Source organism: Eumetopias jubatus, unplaced genomic scaffold, assembly GCF_037043125.1.
Source record: "Eumetopias jubatus isolate StellerSeaLion01/CBP00866 unplaced genomic scaffold, mEumJub1_p1.0 scaffold_8, whole genome shotgun sequence".
Lineage (NCBI taxonomy): Eukaryota > Metazoa > Chordata > Mammalia > Carnivora > Otariidae > Eumetopias > Eumetopias jubatus.
In genome coordinates this window covers 37,003,117-37,024,419 of record NW_028274814.1, presented here as the reverse complement: position 1 = coordinate 37,024,419, position 21,303 = coordinate 37,003,117, and the positions used below count along the sequence as shown (strand labels likewise).

At 44.0% G+C, this 21,303-nt stretch overlaps 1 protein-coding gene across 2 annotated transcripts; it reads left to right on the top strand.

Moving 5' to 3' along the window:
• The first annotated feature begins 7,218 nt into the window (after positions 1 to 7,218).
• Positions 7,219 to 17,885, top strand: PEX26 (peroxisomal biogenesis factor 26). Of its 2 annotated transcripts, none has more exons than XM_028121135.2 (6): positions 7,219 to 7,377; positions 7,578 to 7,873; positions 9,682 to 9,822; positions 10,279 to 10,574; positions 12,173 to 12,319; positions 14,820 to 17,885. In XM_028121135.2, the coding sequence occupies exons 2-6, from the start codon at positions 7,623 to 7,625 to the stop codon at positions 14,918 to 14,920; spliced, it is 936 nt and encodes a 311-aa protein (XP_027976936.1). In that variant the 5' UTR covers positions 7,219 to 7,377; positions 7,578 to 7,622; the 3' UTR covers positions 14,921 to 17,885. The 2 variants fall into 2 exon arrangements, with proteins under 2 accessions (XP_027976936.1, XP_027976937.1); XM_028121136.2 differs by having other exon boundaries at positions 7,219 to 7,381.
• The last annotated feature ends 3,418 nt before the right edge of the window (positions 17,886 to 21,303 follow it).

Below are 21,303 nucleotides of genomic sequence, written 5' to 3'. Positions count from 1 at the left end.
TGCAGGGTTTGAGAGCCGCTGCTGCTCTCAGCAGAGGGGGGGAGCCCTGGAAGCTGGGGGTCTGTGGCTGGCAACAGCTCCATGTGCTGCCTTCCCAGCCAGTATCTGCACATTAGCAGTGACCTGGATGCTATACATTACTCCAAAGTATGATTAATGGCAGGGATTTCTGGGCTAGTGAGGAAAACACTTTTAAGCGAAGGTGAGGTCCTCTCTGGGGCAGCATGTGGTAGGGCAAGGAATGCTGCCTTCTTCAGTTGTGTAATATCAGTCTATTGCTTAACCTCCCCTGGCCTCAGTTTCCTTGGCCATATGTAGTATGATAAGCCTCCTTCCAACTCTAAAATTCTATCACTCAGGGTGACTAAGGTTATTTGATTATTTCTTATGAAGTAGGGAGGAGACCACAAGAAGGAGCATTGCAAATTGCCCATGGACAAGAAGGCAGACCAGGTATCGGTACCTGGAAACACCTTTAGGTGTCTCTCTTTTTTGGTGGGCTGGTATCTCCTCAGTTTCCTTTTCATACAGTGCTCACCAGAGAATGTCAAGACCAAATAATGCACAGCAGCTCAGGAGAGGTGGGGTCCTTCCTGAGCATTGTGTGCTTATTGCTTTATGCCTATTGCTAGAACACGCAAGGATCCTGAGATGAGACTCTGTCCCCACCCTCAGGAAGGGCACAGCTGAATAGGGGAATGACACAAACTAACCATAAGAAGACTTGGAAATTGGGAAGGACCAACAAGAAAGGCATAAAAGAGCAAAGCACAATTGGGAGTTTGAAGGAAGAGATGACTGCTTGAATTAGGTGTGATCAGGAAAGATTCCAGGGAGGAGATAGCATCTTTCCACTCTTCCATGAGAGCGCCGTGGCGGACTTGTTCCTAGTGAGCAGCCATTACTTGTTTCATTTTTCAGGCTTGGTCTGGCATCATGAAGATTTGCTCGGATTTCTCTGAGTGAATCCTCTGACTCCCATAGTGGGTGAAAAACGGTGGAAATTGGACAACAGGTCTCCACAGAGTGGCTCCCCCAGTCACCTTCAAGTGATGAAGAGGAGCTATTGGTGGCCCTTTGAAGAATGTTCTGGGCATGGGATCTGGTTAGAAATCTCCAGTAACTGGGGCACCTGGGTGGCTCAGTTGTTTAAGCAACTGCCTTTGGCTCAGGTCATGATCCTGGAGTCCCGGGATTGAGTCCCGCATCAGGCTCCCTGCTCAGCAGGAAGTCTGCTTCTCCCTATAACCCTCCCCTGTCTCATGTGTTCTCTCTCTCTCTCATTCTCTCTCTTTCAAATAAAGAAATAAAATCTTAAAAAAAAAGAAACTCCAGTAATTTTTTCAGCTTTGTCACTGAGACCAAATGTTTTGAACTTGGGCAGTTTCTGAGCTTTAGTTTCCTAGCTATAAATAGAAATAATAATAATATATGGTACCTTGTTCACAGGTTGGTTGTTAAGCTCAAATGGAATAAATGAAAGTATTTGGTAGGGCCAGTATTATGTATTAGTTAAGAAGAAAGACTCTAGAGCTAAACTGCTTAGATTTAAGTCCCAGACCTTCTTTGCACTTCTGTGTGACATTTGGCAAGTCACTTAACCTCTCTTTGCCTTGGTTTCATCTACAAAATAGGGATGACACTAAGACTTATGTTATAGGGTTGTTGATGATTACAATAAGTTAAATGTAAAGCACTCAGAATAGCACCTAGTACATAAAGTTAATACCATACTATATAAATTGACCGATCTTATTTTTGTAAAGTACTATAGAGAACGATTATGATTACAATTATTACTTCTTAGACACAGAAGCAAGGTAAGAATTCTGCTGTGTCTGTATGGAGAGGAGCAAATAGGAAGCATTGAGTTCTGCCTTAAACAACAAGTCCAGGCTTTTAAAAAAGAGCCATAAAAATGCCAGTGAAGGTCTGGAGTGAGGGAGCACACCCCTTGGCCATCCTGGAAAAACATTATCTCCACCCTGCTAATATGTATCTCTCTGGCTTGCTTCTGTTCAAAGGTCCACACTAGGTATGATTCTACTCCATTGGAGCTTTATCACCAACGTCCCTGGCTGGAAGAGATGTGTTAGAAGGGGCAGCTATGGATGCTGTCTATTGTCACAGAATGTAGAACCAGCTTGGAGAGGGCAGGACAGGATGATCATTACTGACCTTTGTAAGAAAGACTGAAGTCAAATTCTAGATCAGAAAGTAAGATTACAGAACTTTGAGATGGAATGAGATTCTTTTTCTCTTTACTCATTCTCCAATATGTTATACTAACTGGCCTTGTATCAACCTGAACTATTCCAGAGATTTAGAGTGTTCAATAGGCTACTGTCACATGGTCTCTTCTGACCCTCACAAACACCCTATGTAGCAGGTGTTGTTATCCATGTCCTCAGATGAGAAAACAGTCCCAGAGGGTTTCAGTGAATTTCTAGAGGTCTGGTAACCAGTTTGGTCACCAAAGGAACCAGTATTCTAACTGGGATAGTTCATCTTCCAGTCTAGAGTTCTTTTTTTATTATTATTTTTTCATTACGTTATGTTAGTCACCATACAGTACATCATTAGTTTTTGATGTAGTGTTCCATGATTCATTGTTTGTGCATAACACCCAGTGCTCCATGCAATATGTGCCCTCCTTAATACCCATCACCAGGCTAACCCATCTCCCCACCCCCCCTCCCCTTTAGAACCCTCAGTTTGTTTCTCAGAGTCCATCGTCTCTCATGGTTCATCTTCCCCTCCGATTTCCCTCCCTTCATTTATCCCTTCCTTCTAATGACCTCCATGTTATTTCTTATGTTCCACTAATAAGTGAAACCATATAATAATTGACTTTCTCTGCTTGACTTATTTCACTCAGCATAATCTCCTCCAGTCCCATCCATGTTGATGAAAAAGTTGGGTATTCATCCTTTCTGATGGCTGAGTAATATTTCATTGTATATATGGACCACATCTTCTTTATCGTCTCTCTCTCTCTCTTCTTTTTTTTAAAGATTTTATTTATTTATTTATTTGACAGAAAGACACAGTGAGAGAGGGAACACAAGCAGGGGGAGTGGGAGAGGGAGAAGCAGGCTTCCCTAGGGGCAGGGAGCCCAATGTGGGGCTTGATGCCAGGACACTGAGACTATGACCTGAGCCAAAGGCAGATGCTTAACGACTGAGCCACCCAGGCGCCCTTATCTGTCTCTTGAAGGGCATTTTGGCTCCTTCTACAGTTTGGTTACTGTGGATATTGCTGCTATGAACAATGGGGTGCATATGGCCCTTCTTTTCACTACATCTGTATCTTTGAGGTAAATACCCAGGAGTGTAATTGCTGGGTCATAGAATAGCTCTATTTTTAATTTTTTGAGGCACCTCCACACTGTTTTCCAAAGTGGCTGTACCAACTTGCATTCCCACCAACAGTGTAAGAGGGTTCCCCTTTCTCCACAACCTCTCCAACATTTGTTGTTTCTTGCCTTGTTAATTTTGCCATTCTGACTGGTGTAAGGTGGTATCTTAATGTGGTTTTGATTTGAATTTCCCTGATGGCTAATGATGATGAACATTTTTTCATGTGTCTGTTAGCCATTTGTATGTCTTCTTTTGAGAAGTGTCTGTTCATGTCCTCCACCCATTTTTTGACTTGATTATTTGTTTTTTGGGTGTTGAGTTTGAGAAGTTCTTTATAGATCTTGGATATCAGCCCTTTGTCTACAATGTCATTTGCAAAAATCTTCTCCCATTTCGTGGGTTGCCTCTTTGTTTTGTTGACTGTTTCCTTTGCTGTGCAGAAGCTTTTTATCTTGATGAAGTCCCAAAAGTTAATTTTTGCTTTTGTTTCCCTTGTCTTTGGGGATGTGTCTTGAAAGAAGTTGCTGTGGCTGATGTTGAAGAGGTTACTGCCTATGTTCTCCTCTAGGATTTTGATGGATTCCTGTCTCATTGGGGTCTTTCATCCATTTTGAGTTTATCTTTGTGTATGGTGTAAGAGAATGGTCAAGTTTCATTCTTCTGTATATAGCTGTCCAATTTTCCCAGCACCATTTATTGAAGAGACTGTCTTTTTTCCATTGCATATTTTTTCCTGTTTTGTTGAAGATTATTTGACCATAGAGTTGAGGGTCCATATCTGGGCTCTCTATTCTGTTTCATTAGGTCTATGTGTCTGTTTTTGTGTCAGTACTATACTGTCTTGGTGATCACAGCTTTGTAATATAACTTGAAATCAGGCAACATGATGCCCCCAGCTTTTTTTTTTTTTTTTTCCTTCCCAACATTTCCTTGGCGATCCGGGGTCTTTTCTTATTCCATACAAATTTTAGGATTGTTTGTTCCAACACTTCGAAAAATGTCATTGGTAATTTGATCGGGATGGTGTTGAGGGTATAGACTGCTCTGGGCAGCATAGAAATTTTAATAATGTTTATTCTTCTGATCCATGAGCATGGAATGTTTTTCCATCTTTTTGTGTCTTCTTTCTTTCATGAGTGTTCTGTAGTTCTTTCTGCTACAAGAATACCTACTCCTCATCTGCTCAGAGCAGGCAGAGCAAATCCTCATTCTCAGCTTTAGGCAATACATTGATAGAATGAGCACCCCGCTGAGCAGAAGTCCCAGAGTTTGGGTTGGGGTCAGAGGATAGCTCACAAAGTGGATTTTTCATCTCATTTACTCTATTTTCCCAAAAAGAAAAGATTCCGATAATACAGATATTAGCATGGACCAGACCTTAGATCTGGTCTTATAGATCAGGCCTTATTTCCACTTCTTGTTTTATCCCAAGGGGAGGATAGGTGCTTTCAAAGATTGTGTCATGAGCCCTGAGTCAGAAAGACTGGCTCGGTATATATAGTATCTGTTAACTCTCCCTCGGGTGGAATGAACTTGCTTATGTTTAGGATTGCTGTGAGCCTGAGAAATTCTGGGTACATTCAGACAGGGGAGAGAGTGGAATGTTACAGTGGTGGTTAAAGTGTCAATTTGTGGGCTTAACAATGCTAAAGGTTAAGTGGTGACATACAGACCACTGAAGTCCTGTATAGTCAAAAATTGGGTGAAACACAGAAATAGAACACAATCATATTTTTATGTGATTTTTAGCACACCCCCCCCCCCCCCATCTTGACCTCATTATGGCAGCTATTCCACGAAATAGGCAAATTTGTTTCTGGCAGGTCCGCTTCTTTTAAGGCTGTGCTGCCATCTCCTGGAAGCATTTGGAAATAGCAAGAAACTTCTTGTTAGGATTTAAGGAAGGGGCCCTTTCAAGGCGGCAGTCTAAGGTGGTGCTTCCGGAAGTGACGTGAAGTGGTTGTGCCAGTCTCAACCTACCTAGGTCTGCACCGGTCTGTTTTTCTGACGCACCTACTGCTTTCCTGTTTTTCAGGAAAAGACCTCTACACCTAGTTCTGAGAACAGGGTTTTTATTTGCAGTGCATTAATAATCAAATCTGAGGCAGAGCTGATAAAACACTTTGGTAACTTCATTCTGAGACTGATCCACACTTTCCAGGGATCTCTATTTGCCTCTGGAGTTTTCTGTGTGGGAATGAATACTGGCTGGCAGGGAAGAGAGACTTAGGGTGGAGCTTCTCACAAGCAACACTGAAAATATGTTGGTCCCAAGGGCAGTGCTCCAAAATGAATAGTGATCCCGCTGACAGAGCCTAGTCCTGAGCAGGAGGTCCACATTTTCTCTTTGCTGTGCCTCCAACCCTGGATTTCCTGTTAGAAAACAAAGTTAAATGTAGATACCAACTCTACCTCTCTACTGCTGTCACTCCCAATCTCTCTTACTTCTCCTCAGCATTTATTATCATCTGACATATTACTGTTTGTACTTCACTTGCTTTTTAAAAATTTTCTTTTCTTTCACTATGACATAAACTCCACAAAAGCAGATATTTTTGTCTCTTTTGTTCACTGTGCGATCTTCAGTACTTAGAACAGGGCCTAGCACCTAGTAGGCGTTCAAAAAGTATTTACAGAATAAGTGAAGTCCTGACTTCATCACCTTATATGGTAACAGCGTCCATACTTCTCTTTCCTCAGTTTGATGGATTTCATGTTTCCGCCTCAGCTTTCCATGAGGACTTTCTGCAGAGAGCTGAAAGCCCAGCAAATGGGTGTGTCTATATCTAGTGACAAGGGAAGGGAATGTATGGCATAAATGGGCACTTACCCTGTGCCTGGCCGTTCTAATCTAATCACCAGGGGAGTAAACTATTCTAGAGAAGCTTTGCAAAGAGTTCAAAAGGTAGGGAACTGAGGAGAAACTAAAGCTGAGACAACCTAGTATAAATTCAGCAGAGTCTGGGTGAAGCACATAATACAATAATAAATGTAATTTATGTATTTGTGTAAATTTATCTAATAATTATTATAGCTATAATTTATTGAATACTTGCTCTATTCTAGTACTTTATTATGAATTGCATTACACACCGTGTGGCTTTGTTTTCACAATATCTCTATTTTAAATGAAGCAACGAGTCTCAATGAGCTTATGTAACTTGCTTGGGGAATGATTTGTAAATTTTCTGAATAGAAAGCATAGACTCTAGACTCTGTCCTGCTGAACAAAATAGTGGCTAAATACATGACTTTGAGCAAAAATAGCTTTGTTGACTTAGTTTTTGCTAGCTCCTTGTTGTGTGACCTTCAGCAAAGTGTTTAAATAAGCTCCAATGTCCTCACCTGTTTAATGGGGATAACAGTTGTCCTTAACTCCCAGGGTTGAGGGAAGGATTAAATGAGATTGCACAAAAAGCGCGTAGCATAGTGTTAGGCCCTGTAAGCACTGGATAAATGTGACTATGCCTGGGAAGGCGGAACATATAAGGAAAAGTGTCCAGCTCCGTTTCCTTTCAGTGATTTTCCTGCTCTGTCCTCCTACCGTTCTAATCGCTATTCCAGCAGAAGCTCAGAATTAGAAGCCTGCTCATAACTCCAACCCTGTTACTGGAATTTCCTCTGTCCGGCCTCTGCTGGAACTGGTTCGTGAAGGGACCTCCCCATCTCAACAACACAGCCTTCGCTTTGTTATTTCCCAAAGCTTTGCAAAGTGCCAGTTTTTCTCCGGGGACTGTGACAGTTTCTGGGGCGTGGTATGCTGGGGATTGTAGTCCGAAATTCCCCCATCTACATCAAGAAGGCGCCTGAGCCGGGAGCCAGGAAACTATAACTCCCAGAACCCTCCGCGCCGCCGGGACGCCATGAGTCTGCAGGGGTCTACGAGAGCCAGGAAGATATCGGTTCCCTTGTCCCGCGCCTGCAGTGAGCGGCTATATTCATAAAAAGGAACCTGGAACGGCAATCCCCAGGGCTAAGGTGGTATCAGTACATGTCGTCGGGCCAGAGAAGCTAGAGGCAGGTATTCCAGGGATGTAGCTGTTCTGCAAATACGAGGTGTAAACTGGTTCCCCGTGTTTCAGGCTGTCTTGAGCTGGAGCAGCTTCCGGGCTAACCCAGCCTTTAACTTAGACATGGCCACTAACTTTTCCTTCTCCAGGACTCGGCCTCGGGAAGGGTTGTGGGCAAGCGTATGAGAACTGTCCCTCTTCTCCCAGGCCGACGCGGGATATCCCGGATCCCCCGGAGAGGCTGCCACTCTGATGTCTGAAGAGACAGGCCCTGGCCCCAGGCTGGCTATGAAGAGTGACTCCTCGACTCCTGCAGCCCCCCTTAGGGGGCTCGGGGCGCCCCTGAGGAGCAGCGAGCCTGTGTGCGCCGCCCCACCTCCGTCAGCAGCCGTGGTTCTGCTGGAGGAGGCTGCAGACCTCTTGGTGGTGCACCTGGACTTCCGGGGAGCGCTGCAGACCTGTGAACGCGCCTGGCGGAGCTTAGCCAGCAATGATGCGGGCACGTACGTGCTGGGCTTCGTTCATTTCCGGGTGATCTTGGGGAGGACTCGAGATTTTGGGAGTTCTGTCATTCCCAGATTGCTCACAAGGAACCTTACACCTTGCTTTCATTAGTGGTTTCTCTCTGAGAGGCTAGCGTGCCCATTCTACAGAGGAGGAAACTAAGGCACTGCACAATGAGGAAGAAGTGGTCAAGTCGGGTAACAGAGCTTAGTGAGAATCCACAGCCAATTCTTTTCTCCCTATTCCAGTGTAGAATGGCATGGTGAGGAGATATGTATTAAGTGTTAAATTATTTCGGTAAGCAGGTTCAGTAAGCAGGTGGTGGAAGTCCTTTCCTAGGTACACTCCTCTCCCCCAAGTTGTTCACTTTTGACCTTGGTTGATGAATGGAAATGGAGTTCAGAGCAGGAGTAGTGTTCTGGTCCTGTTGAAGGATTGGATTAAAGAATCAATCTGGAGAAAATCTTGGTCCTGCATTGCTCTTTCTTTCTTTTTTTAATTATGTTATGTTAATCACCAGACATTACATCATTAGTTTTTGATGTAGTGTTCCACGATTCATTGCATCTAACACCCAGTGCTCCATTCAGTGCGTGCCCTCTTTAATACCCATCACCAGGCTAACCCATCCCCCCACCCCCTCCCCTCTAGAACCCTCAGTTTGTTTCTCAGAGTCCATAGTGTCTCATGGTTTGTCTCCCCCTCCGATTCCCCCCCTTCATTTTTCCTTTCCTACTATCTTCTTCTTCTTCTTTTTTAACATATAATGTATTATTTGTTTCAGAGGTACAGGTCTGTGATTCATCAGTCTTACGCAATTCACAGCGCTCACCATAGCACATACCCTCCCCAATGTCTATCACACATCCACCCCAACCCTCCCACCCCCCACCACTCCAGCAACCCTCAGTTTGTTGTCTGAGACATTGCTCTTTCTAACGCTGTTAGCCTCTTCGGGAAGTTGAGGGCATCATTTCTCTGTGGATTGTAATGTTGATTTTGGCTACACTAGGGAGGTGGTGGGTAGAATAGTCAAAGCTGACCCCAGAGAAGAATGAACTGGGGAGCCCTGGCTGTGTTTTTAGGGGTTTGGGTAGGGGCTTGTTGCAGTAAATGCTGGAGGCTGTGATTTGGGCTGCCTGGAGGTACTTCAGTTGGTGGTGTTAACAGGCCAGTTGTGAAGTTCCTATACCTACACTCAGGCAGAAACCTTCCTCCATCCCTGCTTCTTCACTAAAACAAACTTTTAGCTCCAGCTCTCTTTCCACCCACACACCTGTTATCCCTTTCCCCTTTCCTGATGTCACCTGGGTTCAAAGATGTGTATCCAGGCAACAGTTGAGTTGCCTCCAGATTTACAGGAACTTTGAACTCCTGAGGGAAAGGGCAGTTTTCTCTGTGTTGGGGCTAGTGAGACCAGTTGTAATTTGAGCTCCACTTAAATCCTAATGGGGAGGATAGAGGTGATGGCTGCTGAGTTGGGAACTGGGGAGGAACAGTCCCAGGGTGGAGGTGGGAATGGAAACAGGGGAACCATTTCTTTTTTCTTTTCTTTTCTTTTTTTCTCTTTCTTCCTTTTTTTAAGATTTTTATTTATTTAGAGAGCTTGTAAGAGCGTGGGTAGGGACAGAGGGAGAGGGTAAGAATCTCCAGCAGACTCTGCACTGAGCTGGAGCACAGAACCTGATGCAGGGCTTGATCCCACAACCCCGAGATCATGACCTGAGCAGAAACCAAGAGTCACCTATTAACAGGTGCCCCTGGAGGGGAACCACTTCTAAACCTGAATTGGTTTTTCTGCTGGCAGCTCCTTGGAGGTGAAATGCTCCCTGTGTGTTGTGGGAATCCAGGCCCTGGCAGAAATGAATCGGTGGCAGGAAGTCCTGTCCTGGGTTCTTCAGTATTACCAGGTCCCTGAAAAGCTACCTCCCAAAGTCCTGGAACTATGGTAGGTCCTTGTTCTGATTCACTGGATCAGTTCAGGAACAAGAGGACTTTCATGTCCTTTTTTGAATCAGTGCCCAATATCTTCTCTTTCTTCCTTCCCTACCATTTCCCTCTATATCTAATTCTTTCCCTGCTTGTTTTGTTTTGTTTTTGACCCAAAACCTAGCAATAAAAGATGAGGAAGGGGGAATTTAGGAGTCGGGCAGAGGGAAAGAGGAGGAGAGGGGACAATGGGAATAGATGTGCAGTGGGATGACAGAGGTGGAGTATGTCCTAGCTGAGAGAGCTTCTTGCTACTTCCTAGGAATTCCTAATTCTTATCAATATCATCATCCCAGAGGGAAGGCCTGGAGGACACAGGGGAGGGGTTGGGTGGGAGAGGGTGGTAGTTATGAGAGGTGAACCAACCATGGAGCACTGACCTCTTTTTTTGAAATTGGGTTATTTGGGGCTGCAGTGTTCTTTTATACAGCAAAATGCAAGAGCCTGGAGCTGTGCTGGAAGTGGTCAGTGCTTGGCTACAAGACCCCGACAATCAGGGTCTTCCAGAATACAGAGCCTTGGCAGAACTTCACCTGCAGCGAGTGCTGCTGCCTCTGGGCTGCTTGTCAGAGGCTGAGGAGCTCGTGGTGGGCTCTGCAGCCTTCAGTGAGGAAGAGCAGCTGGACGTACTCCAGACCATTAATAAGGCAAGGCAACAGCAGAAACACCAACACTCAGGCTCTGAGGAGGCCCAGAAGCTAAACCAGGAAGGTAAGGACATTATCCTTCTGTAGCCTCTATAAAGTGGAGTTGTGGGCTTTCCCTTATACCTTGGGGTTTATCATGACATTCCTGGGAACTTGGGAGCAATTATTTGTATGAGCAACTCCCAAATCGCAGAATAGGAAACCTGTTGATTTGATTAAAAAGCCACGCCCTGACCCTTTGTAGTTGGCAGTGGAAGGAGAATCTCTGGGAGGTGTCGCTGAATCTCAGAACCTTAACTCTTATCTCTTGAAAGCCACCTTCTCCTTAGGGTCCTCTCAGTAGATCTCTTGTCTCTAGCATGCTGGCCTGAGTGGGATGTTATTCCTCCTTTAAAGGCTGGCCCAAATACAGACACAGCTGAGGTATGCTGTGGGATAGCCAAAGGAAAATAAGCTGACACATTAACTTGGTAACTTGACTTAGATAAAAATTACTTATCTTCAGCTTGGGCCCCACTGCCCAGCCTCCTGTCTGCCTTTACTTACTAGATCTCCTGGGTATGTTCTTCAGTGTTTGATGTCCCCCTTTAAGGGGCAGCCCACCTCTGCCCATTGGAGTGCAGTTTCACACAATGGCTTTTTAGGGAAACCATTTTAAGACCCAGCATCGTATACCTATTATCTTACAAGGGATGCCTACACAGGGGTGGGTGTAGGTGTAGGGGTTATTTTGTTATAAGGGAATTTAAAGGTCCTCTACTCCAGACCCTTCCCTGGTCTTTGAATCCTTTTCACCCTCTTTTTCCTCGAGTAATCATCTAGTCTATGGAAGTATAGGAAATTCACTGTCTCCAGAAGCAGCTCATTCCATCTACGGACAGTTCTGTAGGGAAGTTCTTCCTGAGGCTGAATTTAAGTGTTTTCTTGGTAGTTTTTAGCCACTGTTCTTTGATTTTTCTCTTGGTACATACAGAATAGGCCTGATCCTTCTTTTTTATATGGAGTTCTTTAGCCAACTATAATCCTGTTTTCCAAAGTGTTTTTTTCTTTGTGTGCTAAAGAGGATGAACCTCCTGAGGTAGAATCACTTCTTTGCAAACAGGTTGTTGGCTTTAGGAATTGCCTGTGGCTAACCAAGCCCTCTGCCCCTCCATCTCCTGGGGAAGAAAGGATGGGGAAAGGATTTGATGGCAAGTTCAGAGTGTTCTATCAGGACTTGGCACCACTTGTTCTTGAGTTGATGGTGTTCATATTTAAAATCTAAGACTTTTGAATTCTTCACTATATATATTGCCTTTCATTTTCCTGCATTAATGTGATAATCAAGAACTATTGCTCTGTGTAACTCTCTGTACATATCTTAGGCCAAAATATAAAGAATGCTATAAAATAGTATTTAAAAAGTACACTAAATATGCCAGGTTTACCCAGCTGAGTAGATGTTGTCTATTAAAAGTCTCTCCTAAGGAGATGACATTCTAGTGATGTAGTCTGTCCTTAAAACATTTTTGGAGCTTTTGGAATCTCTTTTAGAACCACTTTATGAACTATAGGAGTGAACTAGTCTTTTGCTCAACTCTCATAATCCAGCTCAAAGCTCAGAGTCAGGGAAGCTGGTTCTCGTGGAGTTACCCTGCAGTTATGCTCTGTCTCCCTGACCAGGCTCCTTCTCCCACAAGTTCCTGTCACTAATGGTGTTGCTTCGCCGGCTTTGGGATTCTACAGTGAGTCACCTCTTTTCCATGCCCTTCAGAAAGAGCCTCCTGGCCGCCTTGATCCTCTGCCTCTTGGTGGTAAGGTTTGATCCAGGTGAGTAATGAAGCCTGTCTTCTCTCCTGCCCTTCCTGGGGAAGGGGCCATTGAACAGGGACTGAGCCTGTGGGAGCCTTCCTGGGGATGGAGGCATCTCCGGTGCCACTTCTCCCTGAGTCTCTTCTATAAGGAGGGACTGTTGCACCTCAGTGAGAGCCAGCTCAGCTCACCTAGGAGAGAACAGCCCTGGAGTCCACGAGAGCAGTCTGGAGGAAATTCACTCTGTTGACCCTTGAACACTGACTTTGAGTGATTGTCATCTACTTTATCCAAGGGTGAACTCTGACCAGAATGTGAGAATTTAAAAAAAAATTTTCCTCATCGTAATACCTAAAAAATTGTGCTAAATTGTAAATGAAATACACGTATATTTTAGAAAATGTAGAAAATAGAGAAAAGTATAAAGAAGAAAACAGAAATCACCTATAAGTTTGTTATTGTAATGGTTATACTGTAGTCTTTTTCTATATGGATGCAGATGCAATTTTGCATGTTATAAATATCTTTTAAAACATGGCTTTAGATGGCTAAATAATATTCCAGTTTACAGAAACTTCCATGATTGATTAATAACCCCCATTGTTGAACATTTTGATTTTTTTTTTTTTAAGATTTTTTTATTTATTTGACAGAGAGAGACACAGCGAGAGACGGAACACAAGCAGGGGGAGTGGGAGAGGGAGAAGCAGCCTTCCTGCTGAGCAGGGAGCCTGATGCGGGGCTCGATCCCAGGACCCTGAGATCATGACCTGAGCCAAAGGCAGACGCTTAACGACTGAGCCACCCAGGCGCCCCACAGTTTGATTATTTCTTACTCTGTTTTCTACAGTGCTATGAAGCAGACAGGAGCCCCCTAAGTGCTATTTGGGAACAACCCTGGTTATTTCCTGAGGATTAACTCCTCAAAACTAAGTGCTGGACCAAAGATTAGGAGTTCATTCTTTTAGATTTTTATGTTTGTGTGTTACTCTATGTGAGTTATGATCTAATCTCTACTCTTCTTATGAATTTAGACTTAGAATAGAATTATATAACTTTCAAAACTGCAAGGAAAACTAGAAACCCTTATTCCAGTCCCTTCATATTCTTTTTCTTTCTTTTTTGATCAAGAAACCTAAGAACTATAGAAAAAAGTAACTAGCCCAGGGTCACACAAATAATTTGTCTATTTTAAAAACTGCCAGTTCTTGGAACACCTAGGTGGCTCAGTTGGTTAAGCGTCAGATTCTTGGTTTCAGCTCAGGTCATGATCTCAGGGTTGTGAGATCCAGCCCCACATGGAACTCATGTGGACTCCGAGCTCAGTGGGGGAGTCTGCTTGAGATTCTGTCTCTCTGACCCTTCTCCCACTTGCGAACGTATGTGCATGCTCTTGTGCGTGTGTGCTCTCCCTCTCTCAAAGAAATAAATCTTTAAAACAAAACAAAAACAAAACCTGCCAGTTCTTGATTTAATCTTTAGGTCTTCCCCATTTTCCCCATTCCCCTTTCTCTTATTCAGTGAGCTTTTTTTGCATAGCTCAAAGTTGTCTTTTCACTTTGCTGAACACTGAGCAGGAATTCCCTCTGAATAGCTCTGTTTGCTTAAGGAAAGAGTCCTGAGTTAGTTCTCAGGAAAGCTGAGGATAGTTTGTGTTCATTCCAGTCCACTCTCTGACTTGTACTTTGTTCCAGAGACTTGATAAAAATTTAGAATTTTTTTTTTTTTTTTTTATGGTGCTTTTAAGTCCTGCTCTTCTGAGTGGGGACAGCAAGAGGCAGTTTGAGCTTGCTGCCTCCAAGGCTTCTTCCCGGTGTCCTGGCCTGGCACTGCTCACCCCTAGTGGCGGACTTGACTCATTGCAGTGGTGGTGCTGTGGGAGAGGAGAGTCCATGACCAGGCCGCAACTAGAACTCTCTAGGAAGGATATAAAAAGAGTAGACTGTCAGTAGCTTTCTTTAAAAATAACAGTTTTCTTTTTAAGAAAGAAAAAAAATCAGTTAAAAAAATCAGTAATCAAAAAAGGAAAAACCAACCAATCAATTCAGCCCTAATTCCCAAGAGGTAGATTGTACTTTATTTTCAATATGATTAACTTAGGATAAAAATAGGTAATACTGTCACTTGGCTCCAGGTTGAGAAGGTATGAAAAGAAATGTAGTGAAGTCTCTTCTCAAATTTATCTTCCCAGAGGCAGCCACCATTACGTTTTTTGTGTCTGTATTATAAAGCTAGACTAAAACATAATGTTTGGATCTTTTTCTCAGCAAACTTAAGGTCACTGTAATCCAAGTGAAGAAAATATATCCCAGAGAATATATGCTAGAGAAAATGAAAGTTTTCTTTATTGTTGGGAAGGGGAGGAAGAGCAAATAACATTAAGCATCAACATATGCTTTACAAAGATCACTCATACTCCCAAAGTGGTAGGGTTTCCAAGGAAAGGGACTTGAGGCTGAGGGGAAGAGGAGGGGAGTAAAGGCAGGCACACTGACAACAATCTTCCTTTTTCCTGCAGCTTCTCCTTCTTCCTTGCCCTTCCTCTACAAGCTGGCTCAGCTCTTCCATCGGATCCAGGAGGCCATGTTTTCTCTCTACCGGCTTCCTATCCACGACTGAGTGGTCTTTCCCATTCCACTCAACCTCTCTACTCCCCAGGTCGGCCATGACAGAAGCAGAGTAACTCATCCATGGCAGCCCGCCTGTTGCTGGCTGGGCCCCCTCAATTCTAGAAAGACCTGATCCAGTCTGGTGAACTGTGTTTTGCCACCTGAATGTTATCCCCCTTGCACCCCACTTTGGCTGGTGTTGGTAGGTAATGTGGGAACAAAGTGGGGCCAGAGAGCACAAGTCCTCCAGAATAATACTCCCTTATACCCAGAGGCTCCTTCTAAAGGAGGGGTTTGGGAAAGAAGAGTGAAATACTCCTTCTCCTTGGCAAAGGCAAGGGATTGATTTTTCAGGTCAGGGTGTTAATGAAGCTGGAAGTTCAGAAAACTCTGATAGAATGACCCTTGGCCTTTCACTTCTGTGGAAAACTTACCTCTGAAAATTGCCTTTATAGGGTAGGCCCTTAATTAGGCAGAGTGAGGATCTGAGAGGGCCTTTTAATTCTCCTCTATGCTCCTTTCCACCAAATCTGTGCATAGAGAAGTTATTTATCGATACACCATTCCTGTGGTTTTGCAGTGGGCTTGAAACTACTTGGGCCCTCTCTTTTCAGACCAGGACGTGGCTTTCAGAACCACTCAGGTGACTGTTGAAAGCAAAGTAAGGCGGCTCTGCTCTTCTCACTGGGTAAAGTGATCTTGTTTGGTGCCTCTTGGGCTTCAGCTCAATTTTCCAGGTTGTCAGTGGCCAAGTCCTGCTCTGTTACACACTCAGTATTCCTGTGTTCTCTTTCTTCCTGTCAGTTCCTTCTCACTGCCCTGCAATAGTACTTTTGTGCTTTGTCCAACAGCTGTTTCACCAGGTTCTGCCCTTTGTCCTTGCCTCCTTGGTATACACCGTTGCTGTCCCCCCCTTCTATGTCCTGTTGTTCTAGCTATAGTCTATTGCAAAATGTACAGGTTTTTCCACTCGTGTAGCCTTGAAAAGTAGGCCAGGCTCAGAGGCTGATGAGCTGAAAATGGAACTGGGTAATCAGGTGAGCTGGAAGGGATGTGTAGAGGGAGTTGGGCAGAGGGGAGATATGGGTTTTGAAGGCAATAAACAATCTACTGTTAGGGGGAGGAGGCATTGGGGCCATAGCATTGGGTATTTGAAATGTTTCAGTGTTTTCTGTCACTGGCCACGAGAATCTTACATGTTTCTGTGCAGGTAAACGTAAAACACTACTATGCTGTCGGAGTTGTAAAGGCTTCCCGCAGGGGCTAACCTTTTTGAGGCTGAAGGCCAAGCAAACTGCCCCCAGCTGGGGTTTCAGGCAGTGTTGATGCCAGGAACAGAGGAGGTGCTTTGTAGTTTCCCAGAGGTTGGTTTTCAGGAGTTCCAAGTCAACAACTTCTCTTTAGTAAAGTGGGTAGAAGGACTAAACCTCACAGGCCCTTGGGAGGTAAGTCCCTAGGGTGTTGTCCACCTCTGTAGGAAACAAATCTGTGCTTTTACATGTGGACTTTTAAATAGAGTTAAGAACCCTGGGGAGAGGAGAGGAGACAGGTAAGCTTTGAGACCTGTTAGAATGATTTCTCAAAATGAAAATCTGGTCCTTCGCTACCCTAGATAAAACTCTTTAATGTCTTCCTATGCTTCACATGGCATTTCTTCTTAAATTCGTCATGGAATTTAAGGCCCCTTATGCACTGGTCTTAGCTAACACCTCCACTTCGATGCGGGGCCTCTGTTCCTCATGCACGCCGCCCTCCAGCTGCCCAGCCAGTCAGTTTTCTGAACATTTTATGCCTTCACACCACTGTAACTTTAGCACCTGCTGTTCCCCCTGGAAGGCCCAGCTTCCACTTTTTGCCTGGTTAGCTCCCTGAATTTCCAGACTTACTCAACGGTTACCTTTGGGAATCCTGTCCTGATGGCCTCTGCTTCCTCCTTTTTGTGGCAGTGACCCCATGGCCTTGTAATTGTGAAGTCCTTTGTTACCTCCAGTAACTGTGAGCTCTTTGAAGCTGGGGAATGTGGCTCATTGCAGTGTTTTAAGAATCAGGTTTGGGGGGCGCCTGGGTGGATCAGTCGTTAAGCGTCTGCCTTCGGCTCAGGTCATGATCCCGGGATCCTGGGATCGAGCCCCGCGTCGGGCTCCCTGCTCAGAGGGGAGTCTGCTTCTCCCTCTGCCTGCCGCTCCCCCTGCTTGTGTTCCCTCTCTTGCTGTGTCTCTCTCTGTCAAATAAATAAATAAAATCTTAAAAAAAAAAAATCAGGTTTGGATCCCTGCTCTACCACTCATGAGGCATGTGACTGTTGGAAAGTGACCTATCCTTTCGCAGCCTCAATGTCCTCATCTGTTAGTGAGTTATTATCTTGTAGGGGCTTTTAGGCCTAGCCGAGGAAATATGAAGGTATCAGAGGTGTTTAAATGAATGAACTGATATAGCTGCCATGACAAAAGATCCGTGTGCTTTTGGTGTATTTATTTATTGTGAAAAGTCTGAGTAAAAAGAAGTCTGTCTGTCCCTTGAAGTTCCTCCATATTATTCAGCTTGTAGGCCTCTCGGTTCTCTGTTTGATGTTTGTCTTGAACTCTGCAGTGTTGTCTGATCACCAGCCCCAGCTACCTTCCTAGTTAGTCAAGGAACTCAGAACCAAAACTGCTCTGATGACTTTGACCTTTTCTAAGAATGGAGGCCGGTATTCATATGAATCTTCAAGTCTGGGCTTAACGAGGTCGGGAATGAAGGGAGGGCTTCCTTGTTAGAGCCGTGCTGTCCAGTATAGTAGCCATTAGCCACAGGTGGCTTTTGACCACTTGAAATGTGGCTGGTCCAAATCGAGATGTTCTGTAAATGTAAAATACTCACTGGATTTTGAAGATTTATTACTAAAAAAATGAAAATTCAATGATTTTTATATTGATTGCATGTTGAAATGATAATATTTTGGGTATAGTGGGTTAAATAAAATCTATTAAAATTCATTTCAGCTGTTTTTACTTTTTTGTGAGGTTACTAGAATGTTTAAAATGACATATATGACTCACACTATATTTCTTTCGGGCAGTGCTGTTGAACACATACAGTACACATCAAGTTCAGAGCGGATGGCAATCATCATTGTATGATGGGATTTTGTAGAGTGTTAGATCTGGGAAGATCATTTCTTATAGCCCCCCCACCCCACCTTTTTAAGTAAAGGAAATTGAGACCCAGAGAGGTGAAGTGATTTGCCCTGAGTCGAATAGCCTGAGTAAGATCAAGGTCTCCTGACCTCAAGTCCAGTATTCCTTTCACTGGCGCTATGATTCTGCCTCACTTGCCCTAAAATCAGTCACTCCCTGGCTGAAATTCACTGTTAATATGCAAACATATCCTGGGAGGGGTAACTTTAGCTGGAGTTAGTTGATTAGTTTTACAGGGTTTTGAGAGAATACAACATAGAACATATTTTAAAATTTAGGGATGCTGAGGAGAGCAGCAATGGATAATGCTATTCTGTGGTCAGAGAGGAGGCTGGGGAGGTTGGGGTGAGGTGGAGAGATGAAATTAAGCTACTATGGGCAATCACAGGGGTGGAGGTGGATGGGCCAGTGAAGGACATAGTTGTTCTACTTCTAGAAAGCAGCTTTAAGGGACTGAGGAGATATGTCATAGCTTTTTGCAGGTGATCTGCACTCTTTTGCATGTATGTGTTTGCACCATGTGTGCATGTAGACCATTTAAAAATGATACTGAAGTTTTATATATATGGTACAAAATTCAAATGTTACAAAAGGATATTCATGGAAAAGTATCCTTTTTTTTGCACCCCCAGTTTCCTGCCCAGAGGCCACCACCGTTAATTAATTAATCTTGGATGATTTTTCCTCATCAGCTCATTCTTACCAGCTATTCAGTATTCCATTGTGTGATAGAATCACAGTGTAGAAAACCTCCACGCTTTCCCTTTTTAATATATTGAAACCTCTCAACCCTCTCCTAAGCCTAGAAACACAGCAACTCTGAGTTTGAGATTAACAGGTACTGGTCCTGTCTCTTTACTGTCACTTCCTTGCAAACATGGAGCAGTCTGCTCAGCCTGTCTGGTAACTACCACAGCCACAGTGGGCAGATAAGAGCAGGCCCTTGCTCACCCTGGACATTCAATTTTTCTGAATCTGGACTGGCACTCAAGCATCTTCTGCCATTTGCTGGAAAGAGCCAGAGGAAATGGCAGAAAGAGAAAGGCCTGACATGAGTTGCAAATAGGCACCTACTCACTACCTTGCCCTCTTTCCCTTCTTGCATGGAGGAGTCCCAGGGCCATTGCAATTCGACCTCTGGCATGCACAGGTGAGGCCTGTTGTAATTCTGCTAATTTTACTCTCTGGCTTAGGCAAGCTCCCTGCCATAGCACACCTTTGGAATTTAATACATGAAGTGTTTACTAGAAGAAAATAGGGCCCTTTTGCTTCCCTCCCTCTGGAAACCTTAGTTTTATGGACTGGTAAGAAGTGAAGTTAAAGGCAATGTGCACAATGCTGTCAGCAGCCTATGAAATCCCTCTCTGTGCCATTCCTCCAATAGTAAGGTAGGGATCCAGATATTGTTTGCTGGCCTCTAGGCCTCCAGGCCTCCTGATAAAACAATGACTTTTTCTTGTGTTAAAGCAATGCATATATATTTTGGAAAATACTAATAATTGCATAGAAGCAAATATGGGACTCTTGACCCCACTACTCAGAGATAACCACTGTTAATATTGACTGATATTCTTTCAGTTTTTTTTTTTAAAGATTTTATATATTTGTCAGAGAGAGAGAGAGAGAGAGCAAGCACAAGAAGGGGGAGCAGGCAGAGGGAGAAGCAGGCTCCCCGCTGACCTAGGAGCTGGATGTGGGGCTCAATCTCAGGACCCCGGGATCATGACCTGAGCAGAAGGCAGACGCTTAACCACCTGAGCCACTCAGGTGCCCTCAGTTTTTTTAAGCATCTAACCCTCTTGGTAGCCCAGGTGCTTGAAAAGCTGTGAAAAAATGGAAATTTCCAGATAGAATGGTTTGTGCACGAGTGGGACTAATTGGCTCAGCTGGGTTCCTTCTTTTTTTTTTGAATTTTATTTTATTATGTTAGTCACCATACATTACATCATTAGTTTTTGATGTAGTGTTCCATGATTCATTGTTTGTGCATAACACCCAGTGCTCCATTCAGTACGTGCCCTCTTTAACACCCATCACCAGGCTAACCCATCCCCCCACCACCCTCCCCTCTAAAACCCTCAGTTTGTTTCTCAGAGTCCATAGTCTCTCATGGATCATCTCCCCCTCCGATTTCTCCCCCTTCATTTTTCCCTTCCTACTATCTTCTTTTTTTTTAAACATATATTATTTTTTTCAGAGGTACAGGTCTGTGCTTCCTCAGTCTTACACAATTCACAGCGCTCATCATAGAACATACCCTCCCCAGTGTCCGTCACCCAGCCACCCCATCCCTCCCACCTCCCACCACTCCGGCAACCCTCAGTTTGTTTCCTGAGATTAAGAGTCTCTTATGGTTTGTGTCCCTCTCTGGTTTCATCTTGTTTCATTTTTTCCTCCCTTCCCCTATGATCCTCTGTCTTATTTCTCCAACTCCTCATATCAGTGAGATCATATGATACTTGTCTTTCTCTGATTGACGTGTGTGTGTGTGTGTGTGTGTGTGTGTGTGTGTGTGTGTGTGTGTGTGTGTACCACATCTTCTTTATCCATTCATCTGTCGATGGACATCTTGGCTCTTACCACAGTTCGGCTATTGTGGACATTGCTGCTATAAACATCGGGGTGCACGTACCCCTTCGGATCACTACATTTGTATCCTTGGGGTAAATACCCAGTAGTGCAATTGCTGGGTCATAGGGTATCAGCTGGGTGCCTTCTACTAAAGAGAGTAGAAATGATCTAGGAAAGGTCAGGCTGGGGGAGAAGAGGCCATGCAGCCAATTGTCCTGTGGTGGCTAAATAGCTTGAGGTATAAAGGAATGGTGAAATGTCCACTAATGCGTGCTTTCACCAACACTGCCAGATCCCAATAGGTAGGGCTGGGATTTTATTACCTACTTCTAATTTTAATACTGACCCAGACTTATATTTAACACAATTTCCAAGCTCCTATTTCTTTGAAACATTTAACATTCCCTTGTCCCTATTATACTATCTGAGGTAGGGACTGACACACATAAGATAGTATTTAGAGACTTGGTTGAGAAAAGGAGTTTTGTAGAAGTATGTCAGTATAGAAGAAAGTCACTTTATTTTTTTAACAACATATTTTTTTTAAAAAAGATTTTATTTATTTAAGAGAGACAGAGAGCACAAGCTGGGGGAGTGGGAGTGGGAGAGGGAGAAGCAGACTCCTCGCTGAGCAGAGAGCCTGATG